Source organism: Astatotilapia calliptera, chromosome 9 (assembly GCF_964374335.1).
Source record: "Astatotilapia calliptera chromosome 9, fAstCal68.1, whole genome shotgun sequence".
Lineage (NCBI taxonomy): Eukaryota > Metazoa > Chordata > Actinopteri > Cichliformes > Cichlidae > Astatotilapia > Astatotilapia calliptera.
The window spans coordinates 14,762,269-14,782,355 of NC_137430.1; the positions used below are offsets into that span (position 1 = coordinate 14,762,269).

The window sequence follows — 20,087 nt, forward strand, 5'->3', positions numbered from 1 at the left end:
GGCACAGAGAGCAAAAGATATTTATCAGCCAGGTCAGAACGTTTTTTGGACTTTGTGCACGGTCACTGGTAATGATAAGGCAGAATGGTTGAAATCGCCAAATTACGGTGACATTTTGGCTCCACTTTAAGAAAAAAACAAACTGCAAGCTCTCCTCTGTCCCATTTCCTTTCCATTCTAAGCCTTGTGGGACACCATGAATCCTGCTGTACATCAGTGGAATTTTCTGTTAAACCAACCAAGTATTGCTGCTGGAAATGTCTGACAGAAAGTGTAGCTTAGTGCTTTGTGTCAAGTTTGGTCTTATCAAAACTCCTGGGGAAAAATGGCTGTCTTTTACGAAAGAAAGTTGCTCCCTGTAAAGTTTTTCTTACTTTTAAGAGTGAGGCCGCTTTAGGATCTCACATTGTCAATAGTTCTGATGCCGATTGGATTGTGAGACTTTATCATTTATTAATCGTTTTCAGCTTTTCAGAATGCCGTTCTTTGAGAAGACCTTACTTTACCCCTGACTGCATCACGCTATCATTTCAGAATACTTTGTTTTTTTTCAAAGAAATGACTATATTCCTCTAACTCTACCGGTTGTGTCACTGATTATATGTGGTTCTTGCTAAATTTGAAAGAATTGTGAATATAATGATAATATTTTTGAACTTTTGTTTATAATAAGGCCTCAGATCTGAATAAAATTTCAAACTTGTTCACAATCCATGTCATTAACATGTTTTATTGCATACCATGTTTTTCTTTCTTCCTTATTTTTTGTGGTATTATTTGGCAGAAGTCACTCATAGCGCTTGCAGTGGGCAAAGCATACAAGCACACATTCAAAATAAAAGCGCTGGTATCAATTTTAAGGAGGATGCCCACAGCAGGACCACTTCCTGAGATTTAATAAAGACAAAAAATAAATCCAACCAGCTCAAATGTTTGTATACCTTTTAGAAAGGGTCTTTTTTTTAGTCTTTTCAACTTAAAAGCCTCACGTGTTATACTAGAACCAACCAGCAGAGGGCCCCTGCTGAGGATTCCCCATCAATTTCACAGGATTGGAAGAAGCTCTCATTCAGTGCCAACGCGGAATCAGGTCACCCTGTCTCAATCCCAGCCTGTAGCATCCCAGCATGACATAATAACTGTCACACTACCAGTGGACGGTGCGCTACTTATTTTGACACTTCTAAAATTTCTGTGAGAGATTTGGGTCGTGGGGTAGGGGTGGTGCTGACCAAGCCTGTGGCTCTTCATAATCCCAGGTTACAATCTTAGCCAACAGCTGTTTGAACTACAACGATGACCTAAATATGATCTGATTCATTCAGGGCTAATAGGTTTTGTCCGTTCCCTGCACCACACACTCACATGGAGCTTTCTGTTTGTGTGAAAATGGGATTTGTGAACAAGCTGTAACGGCACAGAGACATAAGCCTGTAATGACTCTAAAAACTGCATTCTGTTATTCCACAGAAACCTTTAAAAAAGTTGACTGACTGACAAAAGACAAACACAAAAGTCTAATGTAAATGAATTTGGCTTTTATTCATGGCAAGTTAACCTCGGTTGACTCGTGACAAACTGCAAACGGCTCTGCCAGCAAAAATCCATTTTCATATAAAACATGTTAATGTTAAATATGCTAATCCTGGAGCCACTTAGAGTTTCTGAAGTGTAGAGTTCAAGTAAATGTGCAGCTCGCTCCTCTTTTGTCATGTTCAAATTATTTCCTCTGGGCAGTATCTAAGCAGATTGCCACTCTGAAGTCAATGAAGTTTATTTGAAGAAACGATTTGGCTGTGCAGTGCCCTTGTAACCCCTTAGCAACTCATCACCATGTATATTAGACACACGCTCTTGGATAGCACTTAAGCCCCAATCGCCATGAGGAGTTAGGAGCGTGAAATTGTGCTCTTGAAATTCCAGACAATGTTATATCACTGCGCTCCCCGTGGCTCTGTGGGTTTAAATCACGGTTATTTTTCACCCCATTATTTTTCACTGTTTTAATGTCATAGCAGGAAACTGACCTCTCTGCTCTATAATGGGTTGGCTGTTTTTATGATCAGAGTGGCCACGTGTTACACGTCATCACTTCAGGCTCTCCTTTGTATGTCAAAACTTGCATGTAGTGTTTTGTTGTTTTTCTCCCCCTGAGCGGAGCCCCTAAAAATGCTATGGAGATCAAAAAGAAGACTGAGATTACTTTTCTAGCACTACATGGCTGAGGCATTTATAAATCATCAATAAGGCTAGGTTAATTGAGTCCACGGTCACTGTTAGTAGAAACTTTATTTCATTCGCAACATCCACACCTTGTGCACACGACTCATTCCCAGTCACTACGTGAAGTTAAGCTATGATCTGTGTTAACCCTTTAAAGCCTGGGCCATGAAATAATTACCAGAAAATTCTTTTTTTTAACTGACTGTTTAGTTTCTGATTGAATAAAAAATACATGTATACATTAATTTGCACATAATTGCTACATCAGGCATTGGTTTTTTGGTTTTTTGCAATTTGCATTACTTTAAAAATGTGCAATTTATGTACGTTTTTTTTTGGGGGGGGGGGATATCACACTGAGAGAAGCACGGTGGCACAGTGGTTAGCACTGTTGCCTCACAGCAAGAAGGTCATGAGTTCAATTCCACCATCAGGCCAGCAGGGGCTTTCTGTGTGGAGTTTGCGTGGGTTCTCCCCGGGTATTGTGGCTTCCTCCCCCAGTCCAAAGACATGCACTTTGTGGGGATAGGTTTAATAAAAAATCTAAATTGCCCATCGGTGTGAATGTAAGTGCGAATGGTCGTCTGTCCCTGTGTGTTAGACTGGCGACCTGTCCAGGGTGTACCCTGCCTCTCGCCCTATGACAGCTGGGATAGGCTCCAGCAACCCTGGAAAGGATAAGCGGAAGCGAATGGATGGATATCGCACTGATAAACATGATATAATAAACATGATACACTTGGCTTTAAAGGGTTAATTGGGTTATGAAGGGTAAATGCGCAGGAAGTAATCTAAAAATTTCTTCCCAACCTGTCAGATTCAAAAGCTATACATTTCAGTCTTCACCCTTAATTGAAAAATGTCATCAAAAGCATTTAAATTTCTCTCTCTACATATAAAATATATACGTTAAATACATTCAGGGTTTGTCACTGTAAAGCAAAAGAAGAAAGCATCTAAAATATTGTCAGGCAGACGTCACGAGATTCATTACAAATCTTGCTTTGCTTTCTCAGCCAGTAATGACAAGATCATTATTACTCCTCGCCGAATGACTTAAAAGATATATTTTTTAATAAACTGCTTTTAATTAACACATTTTTTTCTGCGGTAGGTTTCAGTTTCAGAGTGTGTGTTACTGTCTTCTGCTTCAACACAGTGCAACGTACTACAAAAACACCGGCGTAATGAGCACCCAAGGCATAAGAAAATATAGGCCCGGCCATCCGTTAAAAAGCAATAAATATGAAAAATAAATTAGCTTAAAAACATTTCAAGTATCAAATCCCCTGGGTATTCGCTGTTTGACGTCAGCGTCGTGCACTTCTAATGCTGTCGCTATAGAGACAGCCGTTTTTAAAGAGGTCGGTCAGCATCCAAACATTGCTGGTAATTCTGAGCTCACCCTGTGCACCTAACTGTGTAAAGCTGAAAACCATAAACGCCAGATCTGTCGGACACCTTGGCCCGTATGTTTTTTTGTTGTTTGGAGGGGGGTGGGGGGTTTAGTGTACACGATATCCTCTGAGGTAATGATATTATTTCCTTTTCCCAGTAGCAATATGTCTCCTCGTTGCAGCCTCCAGCCTCTTTCTCTCCGCTTCCTCGGCTTTTTTCCTTTCTTCCTTTAGCTCCTTGTATCGCCACTTTGGAACCTGCAGAAAGTTCCCCCCTCCATCTTTGGAGCTGCTCTTCCTCCGAACCTGTGCCGGCTCATAAGTGGACGATGGGGCCTTGGACACTCTCACCTTGGGTATGGTGAAGCCTGGCCTCACACTGCTCCTCCTCAGCACCATGTGCATGGGCAACAAGCTGGTTCTCCGTAGCTCCATCGCTTGGTTATAAGACACCAAACCCAAGCTGGAGCTCCTGTGCCGAGGCACCAGGCTCTGAGCCTGAAGGCTGGCCCGGCGAGCTGCTGAGTTCTTGGTCACCAGAGTCACGCGGGAGTTCTCAAAGAGTCTGAGATGGCTGTCCACCCTGTCAGGGTTGATGGAGCGAAGCTCCTTGGCGCGCTGCTGGCGAATGATCTCTGGGACCGCATAGCGCCGTTTGCCCACACCCGGAGGACTGTCAGGACACACCTGAAACAAAACCAGCAGAGTCTGATTGGTACTGATATCAGCAGCATTGCAGCAGCAATACTGGTGACTCTGGATGTCAATCATGCCTTTGTTTTCGGTATTGCAGACAGTTAATCTCACACGAATAACCTTCTTAGCGGATAAGGCTGGTGTTAATCATTTCCTTTAATTATTATGAACTAATCCTAAGGGAAATCACAGAATTGGTTGATATAATAAATGATAAATTAGTGCCACATTTTAAGTGTTATTACCATAATATGATCATTAACGTATAAGCACGAGTTTTATACTATACGGTGACAAAATAACTTTACCATTTGACTTTATGATTTCAAAAGCCAAGTCTGTGGAAGATTGTTTTCATACTGTTCAAAAACATTTGGCTTCATCTGAAGATAAGAAAAACAGTTTTGGTATCTCAAAGTTTGCCGAGTATAAGCACACATCATTGAATAACACAGAGAGCAACCTTACCACAGAGTGTTTATACTCATTCAATACCTCAGCTGAGGCTGTGATTGAGAAATACTTGTTGTGAGGAAGGCTGAAGAGGATTAATAAATAAATCAATAAATAGAATAAATAAATTCTAGAGCTTAGTCACTCACTGTGCGGCATGCCACAGCGATGAAAGGGCTCCTAATGCCAGTCGTAATAGAAACCATGTGGTCGATGGCGCCTTCATCCTCCGGGTTGGTGACATTTGCGATGTTGAAGATGTTGCGCATGGTGTCCGACAAGCGTTTCAAACAGCCGCGTGGCTCCTGGGATTTGGCCACCAGTGATGCCAGCGGGCGCCACTCTAGACTGGGAGAGCAATACTGACATCAGTTCATGTACCGACAGACGAAAAGGCATTTGTGTTGTGTTTTTTGTGTTGAATGTGTAATATTGTATGTTCTGTTCTTTTTAATGAGTCAGTGGTAACTTGCACTGACCTTTCTCAAGCAAGGCTTGTCTAGAAACACTAATGATGGCTACATAATCTGAAGCAGAGTCACAATTATTTATTTGCTACACAGCCTGCTATCAGGGCGAGATGATGTAAACAGAAAGCTCAGAAAGCTGCTTTTGTGGAGAGGATGCAAAGAAAAGGAGGACAGCAGGTACCTCATAATTGCACACAGCTTTTCATAACTCCATGTAAAGATAACAAGTGAGCAGGGCAGTAAATTCAACAAAGGGTCAGCGATTTTTTCTTCTCTTGGAAATCAGTTTAGAAAATGCCATCATAAACAAGGACTTGCACATCTTAGACAGCTAGCTGTGAATTGTACCTGTATGTATCACAGTACTGGTGTGGACAAGGCCGTTCTATTAAGCGCGTCATCACCCATGCAGTTTCATAACGGCCTGTAAACAAGGCCCAGTCCCTGGCAGTCAGTTGGCGGCCAAAGTCTTTTGCATTCAGGGCAGCTCCTGATGGACACAAAGAAGACAGGAAAAAGTTTAATTTGTGGATACACAAGCATGTAAGCTCAAAGATAACAAGGTGGGGACAGAGTGAGTTTGTGGCTAAAAGCTGTCTCGCTATGCTCACTGCAACTTGTGTACTCAGCACTCTCACAGGGTCAGTTAGCAGATTTGTGTAAATGCGTAAGAAGTCCATTATTTGGAAAAAAAAAAAATACGTTGAAATTAAATCCATCCTGACATTTAAACCTCCTGCTGTTATGCTTTGGCATCAAACCTCAACATAAATCCTAGTTATGACTAAAAAATAAATAAATAAATTACTGTCTACGTATTCAAATTGTCCATCTGTTCGCCAAATTTCTGAAAATAACATTTTCTGCAGTTATAATCTAACCCATTCCAAGTATTGCACTGCTACAGAGTTTCGTGCATTTAATTTAATTAAACGCATTTCCTTACCTGCCAACATGAGCGAGCGCACGCACTCCACCCTGCCCTGCATGGCGGCTTTCATTAGGGCGGTGAAGCCGTGACAGTTTCTTCTCTCTATATCCAACCCAGAGTAGTAGTTCAGCAGATAGTTGGTGATTGTTATGTGGCCTAGAGTAACAGAGAGACGGAAAATAGTTACTGTTGGTCGGACAGAGGTGCTAAATACTGCAGATCCTGCAATGGCCACTCGAGGCTGGCTATAAAACGAGGCAATTCCTAAAGACTTCTGCATTAAAATGTCTTTACAGCAGATACAGAATTACAACCTGGTCTCTAGCTAGGCATTTCAGTCTGCAAGTAAAAGTTTACTGGTTCGATTCAGCCAGAGACACAGCTCCCTTTTGCATTATGAAGGGCATTTGATGTAAAACTGCTAAATGTGTAAACATGCAGAGTTACCCCCTTGTAGCAAGTCGAAAGTAGCTTCTAAAGTTCTGATTGACCGCCATGTTTTGACAGCCAGCTCAGCTGATCAGAGTCACTAGTCCTCAACTTTTATTTAGAGGTTGTTGATATAATTCCCTAACAAATAACACAGCTTGCTGAGCAGTTCATTATAGTAACAGACCATCCAATATATATGTTCTTAAGTTTTTGTAAGTGAAATTCAAGTATTAATATATATGTTACTAGTGATGCAGGTATCTGCATCTGGTACAGTCTAAGTAGGTCGGTAGCCTTCAATATCAAAAGAGCCATTTTAGCTCCACCTACCCAACAATGGGAGGAAAAGAGCAGGAAACGAAGGTGACGGGGACAGGGGGGCAGATTACAGATATAACTGAAAGAGGACAAATTAATACATACTGTATATGTATTAATAGGGTTATGGTTAACCCTAATTCTAACCCGTGGCTTGCGAGCTGAGCCGCAGTTTGCTGACCTCTTGCCTTGGTGCAGGGATGCCGCTTTCCTACCTAGATGGCTAGCATTAACTGAAACTAATGTGCTGAAAACTCTACAACCTCTCATGCAAATATGGCTACTCATGGCACCAAAAAATTAGGATAGGCGTTGACAAAAATGCCAAACTTTAGAGGCTTCAGAATCATAGTTTAAAAACCACTGGGTGTCATGGTGGCTACATCCATCTTCTATTTACAGTCTATATTTAAAGTAAATGAGTAAAATGAGCAGCCCTGCTACAACACTATAAGAAAATGCCTTGAAAATCAGTTTCCCATCATGCATTCACACTTGCTAACAATATTTTTGAAGGAAATCATTGATATCATATGACTGGTCAAACAACATAGTGGCTCTATGTTCAAACTTGTGTTTGAACATAGAGCCAGTTCAAACTTGTGTTTTTCTGGTGCTCATATGTGCGTTCATCTGTATCAGCATATTGTGTGTGTGTGTGTGTGTGTGTGTTTGTGCGTGTGTACAGTATTTGTTTCTGTACATGTAAGAGTCTAGCAAGACTGTGAATCAGCCTGTCAGTGTGTGTATTTGACTACTGCGAGCTGTGATTATATGGTTATGTGTTACCTGCTTGCGCAGCAGTGATCAGAGCCGTGTTTCCCTCGCTGTCCTGCCAGTTGACATCTAGGTACGGACACTGAGACAGCGCTATGACGACATCCACGTAACCTTGGTAGCACGCAACCAGTAGTCCTATCTGAGACGAAAAAGTGACAGGGCAGGAAAAAGAGATAGAACAGTTGAAAAAAAAAGAGAAGGGAGATATATATATATAAGGTTAGAATCAGCAAAATCGCTAAGGTGAACGAAAAAGAAGGTGAAGCAAAACTGCAATAAAGTGCTGACATATACGAAACAGTCTGCAGAAAAATGCCATCAAGGCAGCGCCGGTAAAAATCCACAAGACCAGTGAACCTGTGTGCAGTTCCCAAAACTAATATCTGTGATTAAACATGACATCTGTTGTGTTTTCGCTGAGAAACCTTAAACTCAAAAAAGCTATCTTCCTGTCTGATGTTGTTGTGTACTTTTTCGTGGATGTGTTTTTCTGCCAGAATAGTTGCTCTTTTATATGTGTGTGGACAAATGTGTAAAGGTTAGTCTGTGGGTGAAACTCTATGAGGCCTGGTGAGTGTTTGACACTGGAAAACTCCAGCAAAAGTTGTGTACTTTCTGGAAGGTGCACACTTCCTTGGCCAAGACAAACAAGTTGACTGAGCGAGCAGAATTCAGGAACTCAGCGTTCTCAGGTGATGTATCTTCACAGATATACAGGCAATACTTTATATGTAGCCAGACAGACAGACAGATAGATGCTGAATATAAAATAATAAATAAATCTAATAATATTATATACAACATATATGACACTTCATTAGTTACATTTATTCAACTTCTCATAAATACAAATATCTAATCAGGCAATCACTGAGCAGCAACTCAGCACACTTAGGGAATAGCGAATACGGTGAAGTCGACATTCTGAAGTTCAAACCAAGCATCAGAATGGGGAAGAAAGGTGACTTAAGAGACTTTGAACATGGCATGGTTGTTGGTGCCAGATGGGCTGGTCTGAGTGTTTCAGAAACTGCTGATAAACTGTGATTTTCCTGCACAACCACCTTCAGCGCTTACAAAGAATGATCCCAAAAAAGAAAATATCTCACGAGAGCCAGTTCTGAGGGCCAAAATGCCTTGTTGACGCCAGAGGTCAGAGGAAAATGACAAGACTTCTTCTCATAAGCCAGCTTACAAATATAATTATAAGAATGCAACAGTAACACAAATAAACACATCTCAGAACGCACAACAGATGAAACCTTGAAGGAGCTGGGCTATAGCAGCACAAGACCACACTGGGTGCCACAGCTGTCAGCTAACAACAAGTTTGTTGAGTAAGAAGAAGAAAAAAAACAAAATAATTGTGCGCAACTAGAAATCCGTGTAGCCTGATTATAGGCAATCCAGATGAGCAAGGAGAAGAAACAAAGGGGGCATTCTCTGAATTCTGAATTTGGAGCTGACAGGCAAACAACATGTTCATTACTTAACAAGCTACCAGACCCTACCCGGACTTTAAATCTAAATAAACTATCTAAATATGCTGTATTAAAGCCAGGAGTGCTAAAAAGAACAAGTCACACCTACTCCTTGTCATGTTTCAGCTGCACGTTGCACATGTATTCTGCTACAGGTTTATACACTGAGTAATACTGTAGTACTTTTTTGTTCTGTCTTGCATTTGCAGTAACACAAAATGTCAACTGTGCTAAAATAAAACGAGGTCAAGTTGACCACAAAGACTCGTATATCTAACTTATACTACACATCATCAAGGTAACCCTATACTATTACCTTTCACACTCAATTTCTTTTAAAATGTGGTGTTCTCTTTATGACAGACCAGCCTGATGCTTTGCACCTTTTTGGCACAATACGTTTTTAATCTTGGTTTCCAAGCACACGGTGTTATTCCCCTAATTAATCTTTTCAGCTCTGGCATGAATGCAATCGAAAGTAATCTCAGTATGAAATCTTAAATATAAAAACAAATGAAGATCGGTACGGATAAGGCCCGAAGATTTATATAAACCTCTCAAATTTATGCATATTCATAGGCTGGTAATTATAGTCAAAACAGAAAAACTTCAAGAAAAATCACAGTGTTTCGTTTTTTAAGTCGCGGAGTGTTTCAATTATCTCTAATTTAATAGGCTTCAACCGTATGTCTTTGCACCCAATAAATATAATGTTTTGATAAATCATTTAATTATAGCTTTTTGTCACAGTGCGGGTAGGATTGCTTAAGCATCGGCTTTATTTATGTTAATCAGACACATCACACTGAACACTGAGATTCCTATTAAAATATAGGAGACAAGCTTTTGGTTGAGGTTGAAGAGAGGTTCAATTATCCCTCAGATTTTACAGGACATGGACCTTAGCCGTATTAAACACTGAACTGTGAACTAAAACAAGTCAGTTGGAGACACAGTCACACTAATTTTGGCACATCTGAGAAAAACAGCTGACAAAGGTCCTGCAGAGTAACTACTGGACTGTCTCAGAGAAGTTCACTTACACTGGCACAGCTTCAAATAGTTCCCTCTGCTTAGACACTCTCACGTAGACCTTGTCTGTGTCTCTCACGCTTTCTCACATACGCAAACACACATTCTTGGCAGCCCTCCGGTTGTGATGTGATGTACTTTAGCAGCACGCCCTGCAGCATGTCTCGAGCAATCTAAATCGTCTGACTTTGTTTTTGTTTTCCTTGCGAACCTTTGTCACACACAGGTATAAACACATACAAGCTTCTTTATTTATCCCAACAGCCCGACGTACTTGTTACGTTCCTGTCATACACACTACTGCAATCAGTTATTTAATGCACGTTAATGGTAGCTGCTGACAATGATGGAGCACAGCAACGTACAGATATATAGGCTGTATACCAGCATCAGACCAACCTCCCCCTCCTCGATTGTCATAAATGGGCAAATAATGACAGGAAACTGGGAAAATCTCCATCATGAGAAAAAAAAAGAATGTGATCAAAAGCATAGGTTTGCATCATTATAATCAATAATTCAATCAATCACTTCCAGTGACGGACGAGAATTAACGAGAATTCTCAGGGGGATTGGGTATTTTGTCTTTAGGGCAAATGAAGTTGCAGACCGGTTGCTGATGGACATCAACACATGTTCTCACTGTCCCCTGTGACATCACTCATTCTCATACTGACCTTTTCTTTTCAAGTAAAGTAATTGCATTGAATACATTGAAAATGTCTTAACTAATGCCAAATGTTACTATTTACTGTTAGGTTCTTCTGTGCACAGTCAAAACTGAAAGACGTTCCAAAGTAGGTTTAGTAGAAAGCACTTAAAAGTCATCCATCACTTCATAGCATTAACATGTTGGAGCATGAATGGTGTCAGGTTTATGTTGCATTCGGAAAATAATGGAAGCTAGCTAAAAAGGTCTTTCAAAAATATCATCAGCTGCTGAAATTATTAGGTCAAACAGGGTGCTCTTATATAATAAAACATAAATAAATGAATTTTCAGCAGAGACCATGTTGATCAAATGCGTGCACAGGTCTTAACAAGATTAGGCTGAAGAATTCTAGCATCACTCGATTTAAAACTTGCATCTTGCAATCAAGATTATAATGTGTATTCTGATGAGCGGGCACGCATACACACATACACTGGACTGCCTGGACTTAGATGACCACACACACACACACACACACTAACACACTAAGTAATCTGAGGAATATCCAGTGCTAGGAATAGAAAGGCTTAGCCTTATCAGTCAGAAAGACACGGAGACAGGGGGGAGGGAGAAACATAACCATGTATCTGCAGTTAATGTGGCAACACTCCAAAGACTGGTTCCAAAGAAGATGACACAATACGATGCAATACCCAGTGTAACCTTTAAAATTCCTTGATACACAATAAACATGTTTGCAGTAGTACCACGTTATCTTCACCGTGGATACGTTTTTTGATTTATGCTGGTCCTAAAAGAAAAGAGGAACTGCATCTTTTTAAGCAGCCAGTTATTAATTTTAGAGCTGCATAGTTTGTACGTAGTGAAAAAGTGTTGATAATCCAAAGAACGGCCGGTGTGTCCTGTGATTTCGATCACTCTGCAGTGGTGGAAAAGTTGGCACTCAAATAAAAGCCTTACTTAATACATATCAATATAAATAGGAAAGCATGTTTCCAATTAGAAACTTGCTAAAAAACAGCTCTCTTTCCGGTTGTATTGCTCTTTACCCTGGAGTGACTTAAAGGTGTATGTTCAAACACATGCCGCCTTCTTCAGCGAACTATTCTGACTACTTTCTGCACTTATGGAAGCCTAACTGTAGCAGACAGCCTGCATGTCTGCAGCCTGTGCAAACCACATGTGAATAAATCAAAATGAAAACATTCAATTCCTTTTTAACTTTACAGGAAACCTCAGTACACATGAGCCACATGCTAAAGACCACCCTCATTCACATCCGTCAGACACACCACGGGCACAGACATACCAGGCCATGTTTCTGTCAATATCGCCCCTGTTAAATGTCTTTCTGTCTGCAGCTGAGCGTTCACACAACTGTATCAAATCAGATGTGTATGACTGTCGCTTTGATTTTTCCACTCATCAGTATTTGCTAGCAGCGTCGAGCTCGCTACCATCTGCAGTGCCACATTTCTGTCTCTATCTGACTATGCTTCATTTAGTCTATCTGCCTGCCGGCTTGTTGGTCGATACGTGTGTTGGTCAGCTGTTCTTTCTGTTGGGCGACTTTGCTGGCTCTCTCAGCAGATGAAACATACCGTATCTGTCCTGGTTTGTCAACTGACCCCAATCTATTTGGAAATTTGGAATTATTATATTTGATCTGTGTATAAATCAGGTTGATAGGATTCTGTGCGTGTTTACTGAGTGCACATATGAGCATGACAAATTACCCAATTGATTGCGAGGGGAACACACAGTGTAGTAAACAGGGTCAGATGGGCTTTGAGGACAGAGCTGATACCTGAACGCTAGAAGAATTACCACTAATGTGTACCATGACCATATTATTCTTTTACTTTTAACATGAGAATGACGATAATTTGTTGACATTTAATCCATCACGTCAGCCACAATGTCGCAATGAGAGCATGGAGATTTTGATAAAGTGTGCTGCAATCATATCACTGGAAAATTGGATACACATTAAACACACATACTTGTCATTATGTTTATTCCTAAATTCAGAATGCAGACATTTAATTAAGTTTCAATATGTGCACTTGGCAGCAGAAAATGCAGTTTTATTGCTTTTCAAAGCCTGTGTTGACACCAAATGTGAGTTTTCACAAGAACTAAGAAGGCCTCCTAAACATGCTGGGAAATGAAAAACGGGCATCAAAAGTTAATTGTTTTATGACAGCAGTGGTTCTGAAGAAAAATATCCTTTAGAGGATAAGCCTTCTCATAACCTTCACAAGTTATTCTCATAACACCACAAAACATTTGACTAAAAGTGGAGGCTTCAAGTGTTCAGTGAATCAATGTTGTCAAATTCCCCTTGAATTCCTGAGGGGCCATATGAAACTTTTGTTCTCTTTCTCTTTTAACTACACTCTGGTTTTTAATCGTTTTACTGGAAAACATCCATGCTGCAGAAGTACCTGTTTGCACAACACAGAATCTCTCACAGTTTCTGGGCTACAAGTCTGCAGCAGACTTTGTACTCAGTGGTCCCCAACTTTTTTTGCGCCACGGACCAGTTTAATGTCCGACAATATTTTACCCGTAACAAATTTCCCACGTGTGGGACTAGTAAAGGTTATCTTAATCTTAATCTTATTTTCACAGACCGCCCTTTAAGGTGTCGTGGATAAATACAACAAAATAAAATGATACGACCAAGACAATAATAAACGCAAATTAATTGTGTAATTGTGTAACTTAGAAGCGTCCTCCTGAAATGCGGCAACAACATTGAGAGTAACATCCTCCTCTCTGCCCCTTCATACTCTCTGGTCGCTATTGTAACGAGCAAATATTTATTTCAAAATAAGACACACAACTACAACACAGGAAAAGACCCAAGGAAACCGAGTTAATGATAAAACCCCCAAAAACCATAAATTTCACACCCGAGCCTCAACTCTCAAGGCCCAGTAACCAAACGACACACGGACCGGTCCGGAGGTTGGGGACCGCTGCTCTAGCTTAGCTTTCCTTTTGGAGGGGACCAGAGGAAATGACCTGAAATAGTGACTAAACTAGGCAACATACACTCATACGTGCGTCTACGGAGCTTATCAAGTTTTGAAAAAACAGTATTCAGGTTATTACTAAAACCTGGTCTTTTCATATTGGCCTGATGTGTCTGTGCTTCAGTGATTCTAAGCCAGGGGTGGGCAATCTCAGTCCACGAGGGCCGGTGTCCCTGCAGGTTTTAGATCTCACCTTGGGTCAACACACCTGAATCACATGATTAGTTCGTTACCAGGCCTCTGGAGAACTTCAGGACTTGTTGAGGAGCTAATTTAGCCATTTAAATCCGCTGTGTTGGTTCGAGGACACATCTAAAACCTGCAGGGACACCGGCCCTCGTGGACTGAGATTGCCCACCCCTGCTCTAAGCTCTCTGTACTTAAACTACTTATGGACGCTAGATAACTATAATCTACCATCTTTTTAACATATTTGGACGAAAACTTTACCACAGTCCTTTTGATGGTCTAGATTAAGAATCTTTCGATAATAAATTTCTTTTTAAACTGATAATTAGTGACAGAGGAAGTGGCGTGTATTTTGTACTCAGACTAGGCCAGGGATGTAACAACCGCCTTTGTTTTACATGCCACTTGATGAAGCTATATTAAGACGCTGACATCTGTGTCAGGATGTGTTTCCAGTAGATGTGTTACCTAACCTGTATTGTGTCTCTGAGTATGTGCATATCCCCAAGGTCACAGGGCACGACAAAGCTAATGGTACATGCACAACCACACATCCTAGTCATCTGGAAGTCTCTTTTCCGATATCTCTCACTGCAGCTACACTCAAACACACACTAAATGCGAGCATGTGTCTTCCGTTTCAAAGTGCCTTGAGGACCTTTGACCTTTTCCCTGTTATATACTTTATAACATACACATATGTTCAGGTCACAAGGACTCCTTTCCATGTTCTCATGACTGGATGCACTATGTAAATGCAGAGAAATAAGGAGGGGTAGGAGATGATGAGAGACAGATGTTTAGAAAAAAGGGAGGTGAAATGTAAGAAGCGACAGATGGGGTCGGCCTCTAGGTCAAAGAAGCAGATTTGTGATATAAGACCACAAAAGCGCTCCTTATCTGAATCTACAGTGCTGTGAAACTTCATCCTCTCAGCTTAAACTAGCTGCAAACAGCCGAAAACTATGCTTATATATTTGGCTTTTTTCCTTGTGTAAAGATCTAGGCATGTGTGCTGCTTGGCACTGGGCTAAAGGGATTCTCCAACTTTCACTAAGTAAAGCCACAAAGACAATGGTGACTGACATGTGCTGCCTTACCCCACACTGAAGGCCAGCTCAATTACAATTATTGAAATGTCCTGATGAATAAATACAAGTATAGCATGCCATCACTGTGGATTTATCTCTTTGCCCTGGGCTGCAGCTGTTTGGCAGGACTGAAGCGATGCAGATTGATTCCACTGCAAATAGATGAAAACTAACATTCATTTTAGTTTATTAGGATCATTGATCAAAACCACTGAAGAGGACAATCTGGTTCACATAATTAACTGACATATAATTTGGTTTATGCTAGCGCTTAATTCTATAAGACATATTTGAAATGCAGCCAGCTGTAACGGAAATGGATCCAATCCTATTCTGAACTTTATGGTTTTAAAATGCATCCTGGTTCAGACTCTCATCTCATTGATATATATAATACGTTTACTCACAGACTCATACAAAATGAATCCACATATAAGTTAATGCATTTGAAGTAATAGTCGTTCACTGTCATGTGAAAAAGAAAGTGCACCCTCCTTCAGGACACAATAAAAAAAAATCATCTGGTCCTTAGCAGGTCGTAAAATCAGGTAAATATAACCTCCATAGTACATCAAAATATGACATATTACACTGTGTCAGCCAAAATACAAACGCAGTTCATGAAAAACTAAGTGCATCGTTATGTGAATTCAGAGCATAGGTCGACACTCGGTCCTGCTTATCAAATCCACTTGATTAACTGATCATTAGCACGTGTGAACACCTCTATAAAAGCACAGCTACAATTAGCATGTTAAATAGCAATGCAATTAGGAAAAGACTGAACAATTACAACTTGTTTGGAAAGGTTGCCAGGAGAAAGACCCTTTTTACTCTAAAAAGAAATGGCAGCACAGCTTAGGTTTGGGACTTATTTAAGACTTCGGACAGATAAGACCAAAGTGGAGATGTTTGACCATAATGAAGAGTGCTACATTTGAGGACCAAACATAGTGTGTCAGCACAAACGCCACATGTCAACTGTCAACCACATAGGGGGAGGTGTGATAATTTGGGTTTGTTTTGCAGCCCCAGGTCCTCGACATCTAGCAGTCAGTGCTAACTCTGTACACCAAAGTTCTCTAGATTCAAATCTGAGGCCGAGCGTCCGACAGCTAAAGCTTGGCGGAAACTGGGTCATGCAAAAGGCAACGATCCCAAGCACAGCAGCAAATCTGCAACAGCACAGCTGAAAAGAAAAGAATCAAGGTGTTGCAATGGCCCAGTCCAGACCTAGAGACACTAGTGTAACTTATAAAAGCTGCACACAAATGAATGCCTGCAAACCTCAATGAACCAAAGCAACGTTGTAAAGAAGAGTGGAGCAAAACTCCTTTACAGTGATTTGAGAGACTGATAAGGTCACACAGAAAAAACAATTTCTTCAAGCCATAGCTGGAAATTTGATATTACCAGATATTCTTGGGCTGTACTTAGTTTTTCACAGGTTTTTAATAAATAAATATAGACAATCTATAACATGTTCTTCTGACGCTATATTTTCTTAATGCCTGCTAAAGACCAGATGACTTTTGTTATGAAGGCCTGATACATAAAACCTTAGAAGCACTTTCTGTTTCACACATAAATACGCCTGCATGACCACACGCGCAGAAAGGAGTGGTGTGTTTCCTCAAAAGTCACAAGAGCCTTCAGTGTTTTTTAAAGCGCCTGAGCATTCTAGCTCCTCATAAACTGAGATCTGTCATCACACACAGGCACACACACAGAAACTCACACATAGAGGCCTTTCAGAAAGGCCTATCAGATAAAGGTGTGAGCTCATTATGAAAATAAACAAAGCAGAGGAAAAGTGCAAAAACAGCTGTCAGAAGTAAACTGCATGTAGGCCTAAGTCACAGAACTACAGAGACACTAATGTAAGCTACACTGACTTCCATATGACATGCATTACAAGTTGTAGAGGTCAAACCTTCCCGAAAATTGAAAATAGCTGAGTAAGCCAGAAAGCTCGGATTTAATTATTTCAGTCTGAAAATCTTTGACTGCATTTGTTGCACAAAGAATGGGCCTAAGATACTGTTAGATATAACTGGGAACTCCAAACATAAACCTTGTGAAACTGTTTCGAGATGCACGTTTTACAACAACTCTTGGTGTCACTGTGGAGGTGATCTAAAGCCACGTGTGTGAAGTTACTCGGAGTTTCTGTTGTGTGCTTCATACCCTGTTATTCCTGTCAGTCTCCTTGACCTCCTCCTCCTTCACACCATGCCGGATCATTATCCGGACTATGGCCGCGTTGTTGGTGCAGCACGCCTGGAAAAAAGACAGCGGCTCCGGGCTGTCCGGAGACGGGGAGCGCTCCGAGTCCGCGAACACATCATCCGGTGGATAGAAGGAGTCGTCCGACGCGATGCTCCGACAATCATCCAGGTCCTCAAAGTCAACTTCTTCGAACTCGTCATGGTCGTCCTCGCTTCCATCCTCAGTGTCCTCCTCACACGAGCCCAGGGAGTCCTCGTCCACATAGTGGGACAGAGGCTCCTCAGTTATGGTCGGGTGAACTTGGCGGATGTCTCCCCCGACTTTTTGCTGCTGCTGCTGCTGGAGCTGTCTGACTCGGACCGACGAGGCGCCTCCTCCATCCCTGTCGTCCGTGATCAGCACCATCTAAGCCCCGAGCCTAGGGTACCTAGGGTGGAGCGCAGCTTGGCAAAGCGCGCGCGAGCATCCAGACTGGCTGTCTCTCCACGACAACTAAACTAACGCGCGGGGAAAGTCCGTGAAATCGCCTGCGAGAGCCCAAATCACATAAAACACTTGATTCGTTTCCTCATTCTAATTAAAAAAATTACCCCACTTCTCAGTTTGGAGATTTGTGAGCCATAAAAAGTCCTGCGAAGTAAGCAAGTACGGAGTGCGTCCTCAAAACGAAACCACGTTGTGTTTTCGTTATGAGTTATCCGGCTCGAGGGTACCCGGAGACAGATACAATTTGGGTACTTTCAAAAAGTGTTGCTACAGCGAAAAAAAGGGAAAAACGGACTACAAGTGCAGGCACACAGGGACGTCCCACCTAGGGCGGAGAGAGGCAGCTGCATGTTAACCTACAGTCGCCTAATCCGATTAGAGGTGACTGGGACCTCTCTCTCTCTCTCACTCTGTGTGTGTGTGTGTGTGTGTGTGTGTGTGTGTGTGTGTGTGTGTGTGTGTGTGTGTGTGTGTGTGTTGGATTATACTGCTGGTTGTAGCCCTATAGGAAACAATATTCCGAGAATAGTATAATAATATGGATAATATATGGATTTTTGACTATGTTTGGGAATTAGCATAGTTAGTATTCAATTCTGGACTTTTAAGTGCAATACTAAAAAGATTGAAGTAAATATGAGATTGTATCTGACATGCATCTAGTTAATCCAGCAAACACTGAAGAAGCCCCTGATGTTAAAAGAAGGGCTACAATTTTAATGATCATATTTTCTACAGGTCAGAGATAATGTCTTTCTTTCTTTTCTTTTCTTTTTTTTAATCCTCAGCCACCTCTCTCTCTCTATATATATATATATGTCACTCTTTCTTATTTCCATGAGTCAGTCCAGATAATACAGACTTAGATTGGCCTTCATTACTCGGTACTAAACTACGGGCTTGTGTCTACGCTTTTGAGTAACCGCTTTCATCTCATGGAAACTTCACACTAATTTGGAAGGAAAATACATATCGTTCAGCTCTGGGCAAAGCAAAACGACTGACTGTGTGGGCTCAACACTGAAACCTTTTATGTAAAAATAAGCAAAACCTTACCAAAAAAATCACTTAGTGTAACACTAATCCCATCTGTCATTACATATGTGGTGTCACCATTGTGGTTGGGTAAAAAGATTTAGAAGTTCTGAAAACCTCACATAGATGATGTTGCAGAAGCAATATCAGCTCACACTGTCTGCGCTAGTTCTCTACATCTGACCTCTGCTTGATTCTGATGACTGTTTCATTCGACTTTACACTGAAAGGCAGGATTTCTGGGAATTTTGTCTTAAACTCAAATTCTAAGATGTAGTGTAGTGTAGTATCCTTTTTTCTCTCAGTAACAATAACATCAATTTGCTGACATCATCTGCTTTGGAAAAGAATCAAGTGCATAACAGTCCCAGTGTGTCCCTATTATTATTATACCTTCATCTACGCCCAGCTGAGAGCTCTGCTCTCCCATGGCTCATCCATCTCTGTCGTATCACTCTGCTGCTGTGTGGGTATCAGTCACTGTTAGCACTTTCAGAGATATATATCTGTGAAATTTCACTTTCTGCTCAGGCAGCAGAGGACTCAAAGACACCAGAGCAATAGATCACAGACTCGAATGCCTCACCTCCAGCTTTGAGTTAGTTTAGATCTGTGGTGAAGCTGCAGCCTTTTTTATTTCCCCTTTTTATTTGATGTCATTTCACAGATTCACCAACTAATTTTCATAGATTTCAAACCAAGTCAGCTCACAATTGTGGAAACTTATTGGGAGAGGCCTAAAAGTGACATTGCAACATTATAATTACAAAAACTTGCTATATTGAGAGAAAGGGAAAAAACAACAATTTCACACAATTTCCCTGAAACTTATGTAAAAAGAACAAGAAAAATTCCATTACCTGCTGGACAAAAACAAACCCCACTGGTTTTTGGCTCAAAACAGTCAGTGCATGGTGGGAATCTGACTATCTGAGCACAGTGACTGACTAGACCAAAACACACATAAAACACAGAGCAGATATTCTACCAGTAAGAAGGTCAGAGGTTTAATCCCCGGCTCTTCAAGGCAAGATACTGAACCCTGCGCTTCCCCTGATGCGTCCATTGGAGTGCAACTTACATTAAAAGTGCTTCAGCATAGAAAGAAATGCTTGTGTGCGTGTGTGAAT

The 20,087-nt window shown here is 41.1% G+C and overlaps 1 protein-coding gene across 1 annotated transcript; it reads right to left on the reverse strand.

Moving 5' to 3' along the window:
- Window positions 1-1,516: 1,516 nt before the first annotated feature.
- On the reverse strand, window positions 1,517-18,276 carry ankrd33ba (ankyrin repeat domain 33ba). Its single transcript, XM_026180785.2, has 6 exons — window positions 17,395-18,276; window positions 7,710-7,839; window positions 6,186-6,326; window positions 5,588-5,729; window positions 4,919-5,117; window positions 1,517-4,307 (listed from the first exon to the last, which is right to left on the reverse strand). Exons 1-6 carry the CDS (start codon window positions 17,839-17,841, stop codon window positions 3,762-3,764), a joined length of 1,605 nt encoding a protein of 534 aa, XP_026036570.2. The 5' UTR covers window positions 17,842-18,276; the 3' UTR covers window positions 1,517-3,761.
- Window positions 18,277-20,087: the final 1,811 nt, after the last annotated feature.

Coding starts and splice junctions, on each gene's coding strand:
- ankrd33ba (XM_026180785.2), bottom strand. CDS start 17,841: ATGGTGCTGATCACGGACGACAGGGATGGAGGAGGCGCCTCGTCGGTC. Junction 5,730..6,185: donor GCGCTCGCTCATGTTGGCAG/GTAAGGAAATGC, acceptor TGTGTCCATCAG/GAGCTGCCCTGAATGCAAAA. Junction 5,118..5,587: donor CAGTACTGTGATACATACAG/GTACAATTCACA, acceptor TTGCTCTCCCAG/TCTAGAGTGGCGCCCGCTGG.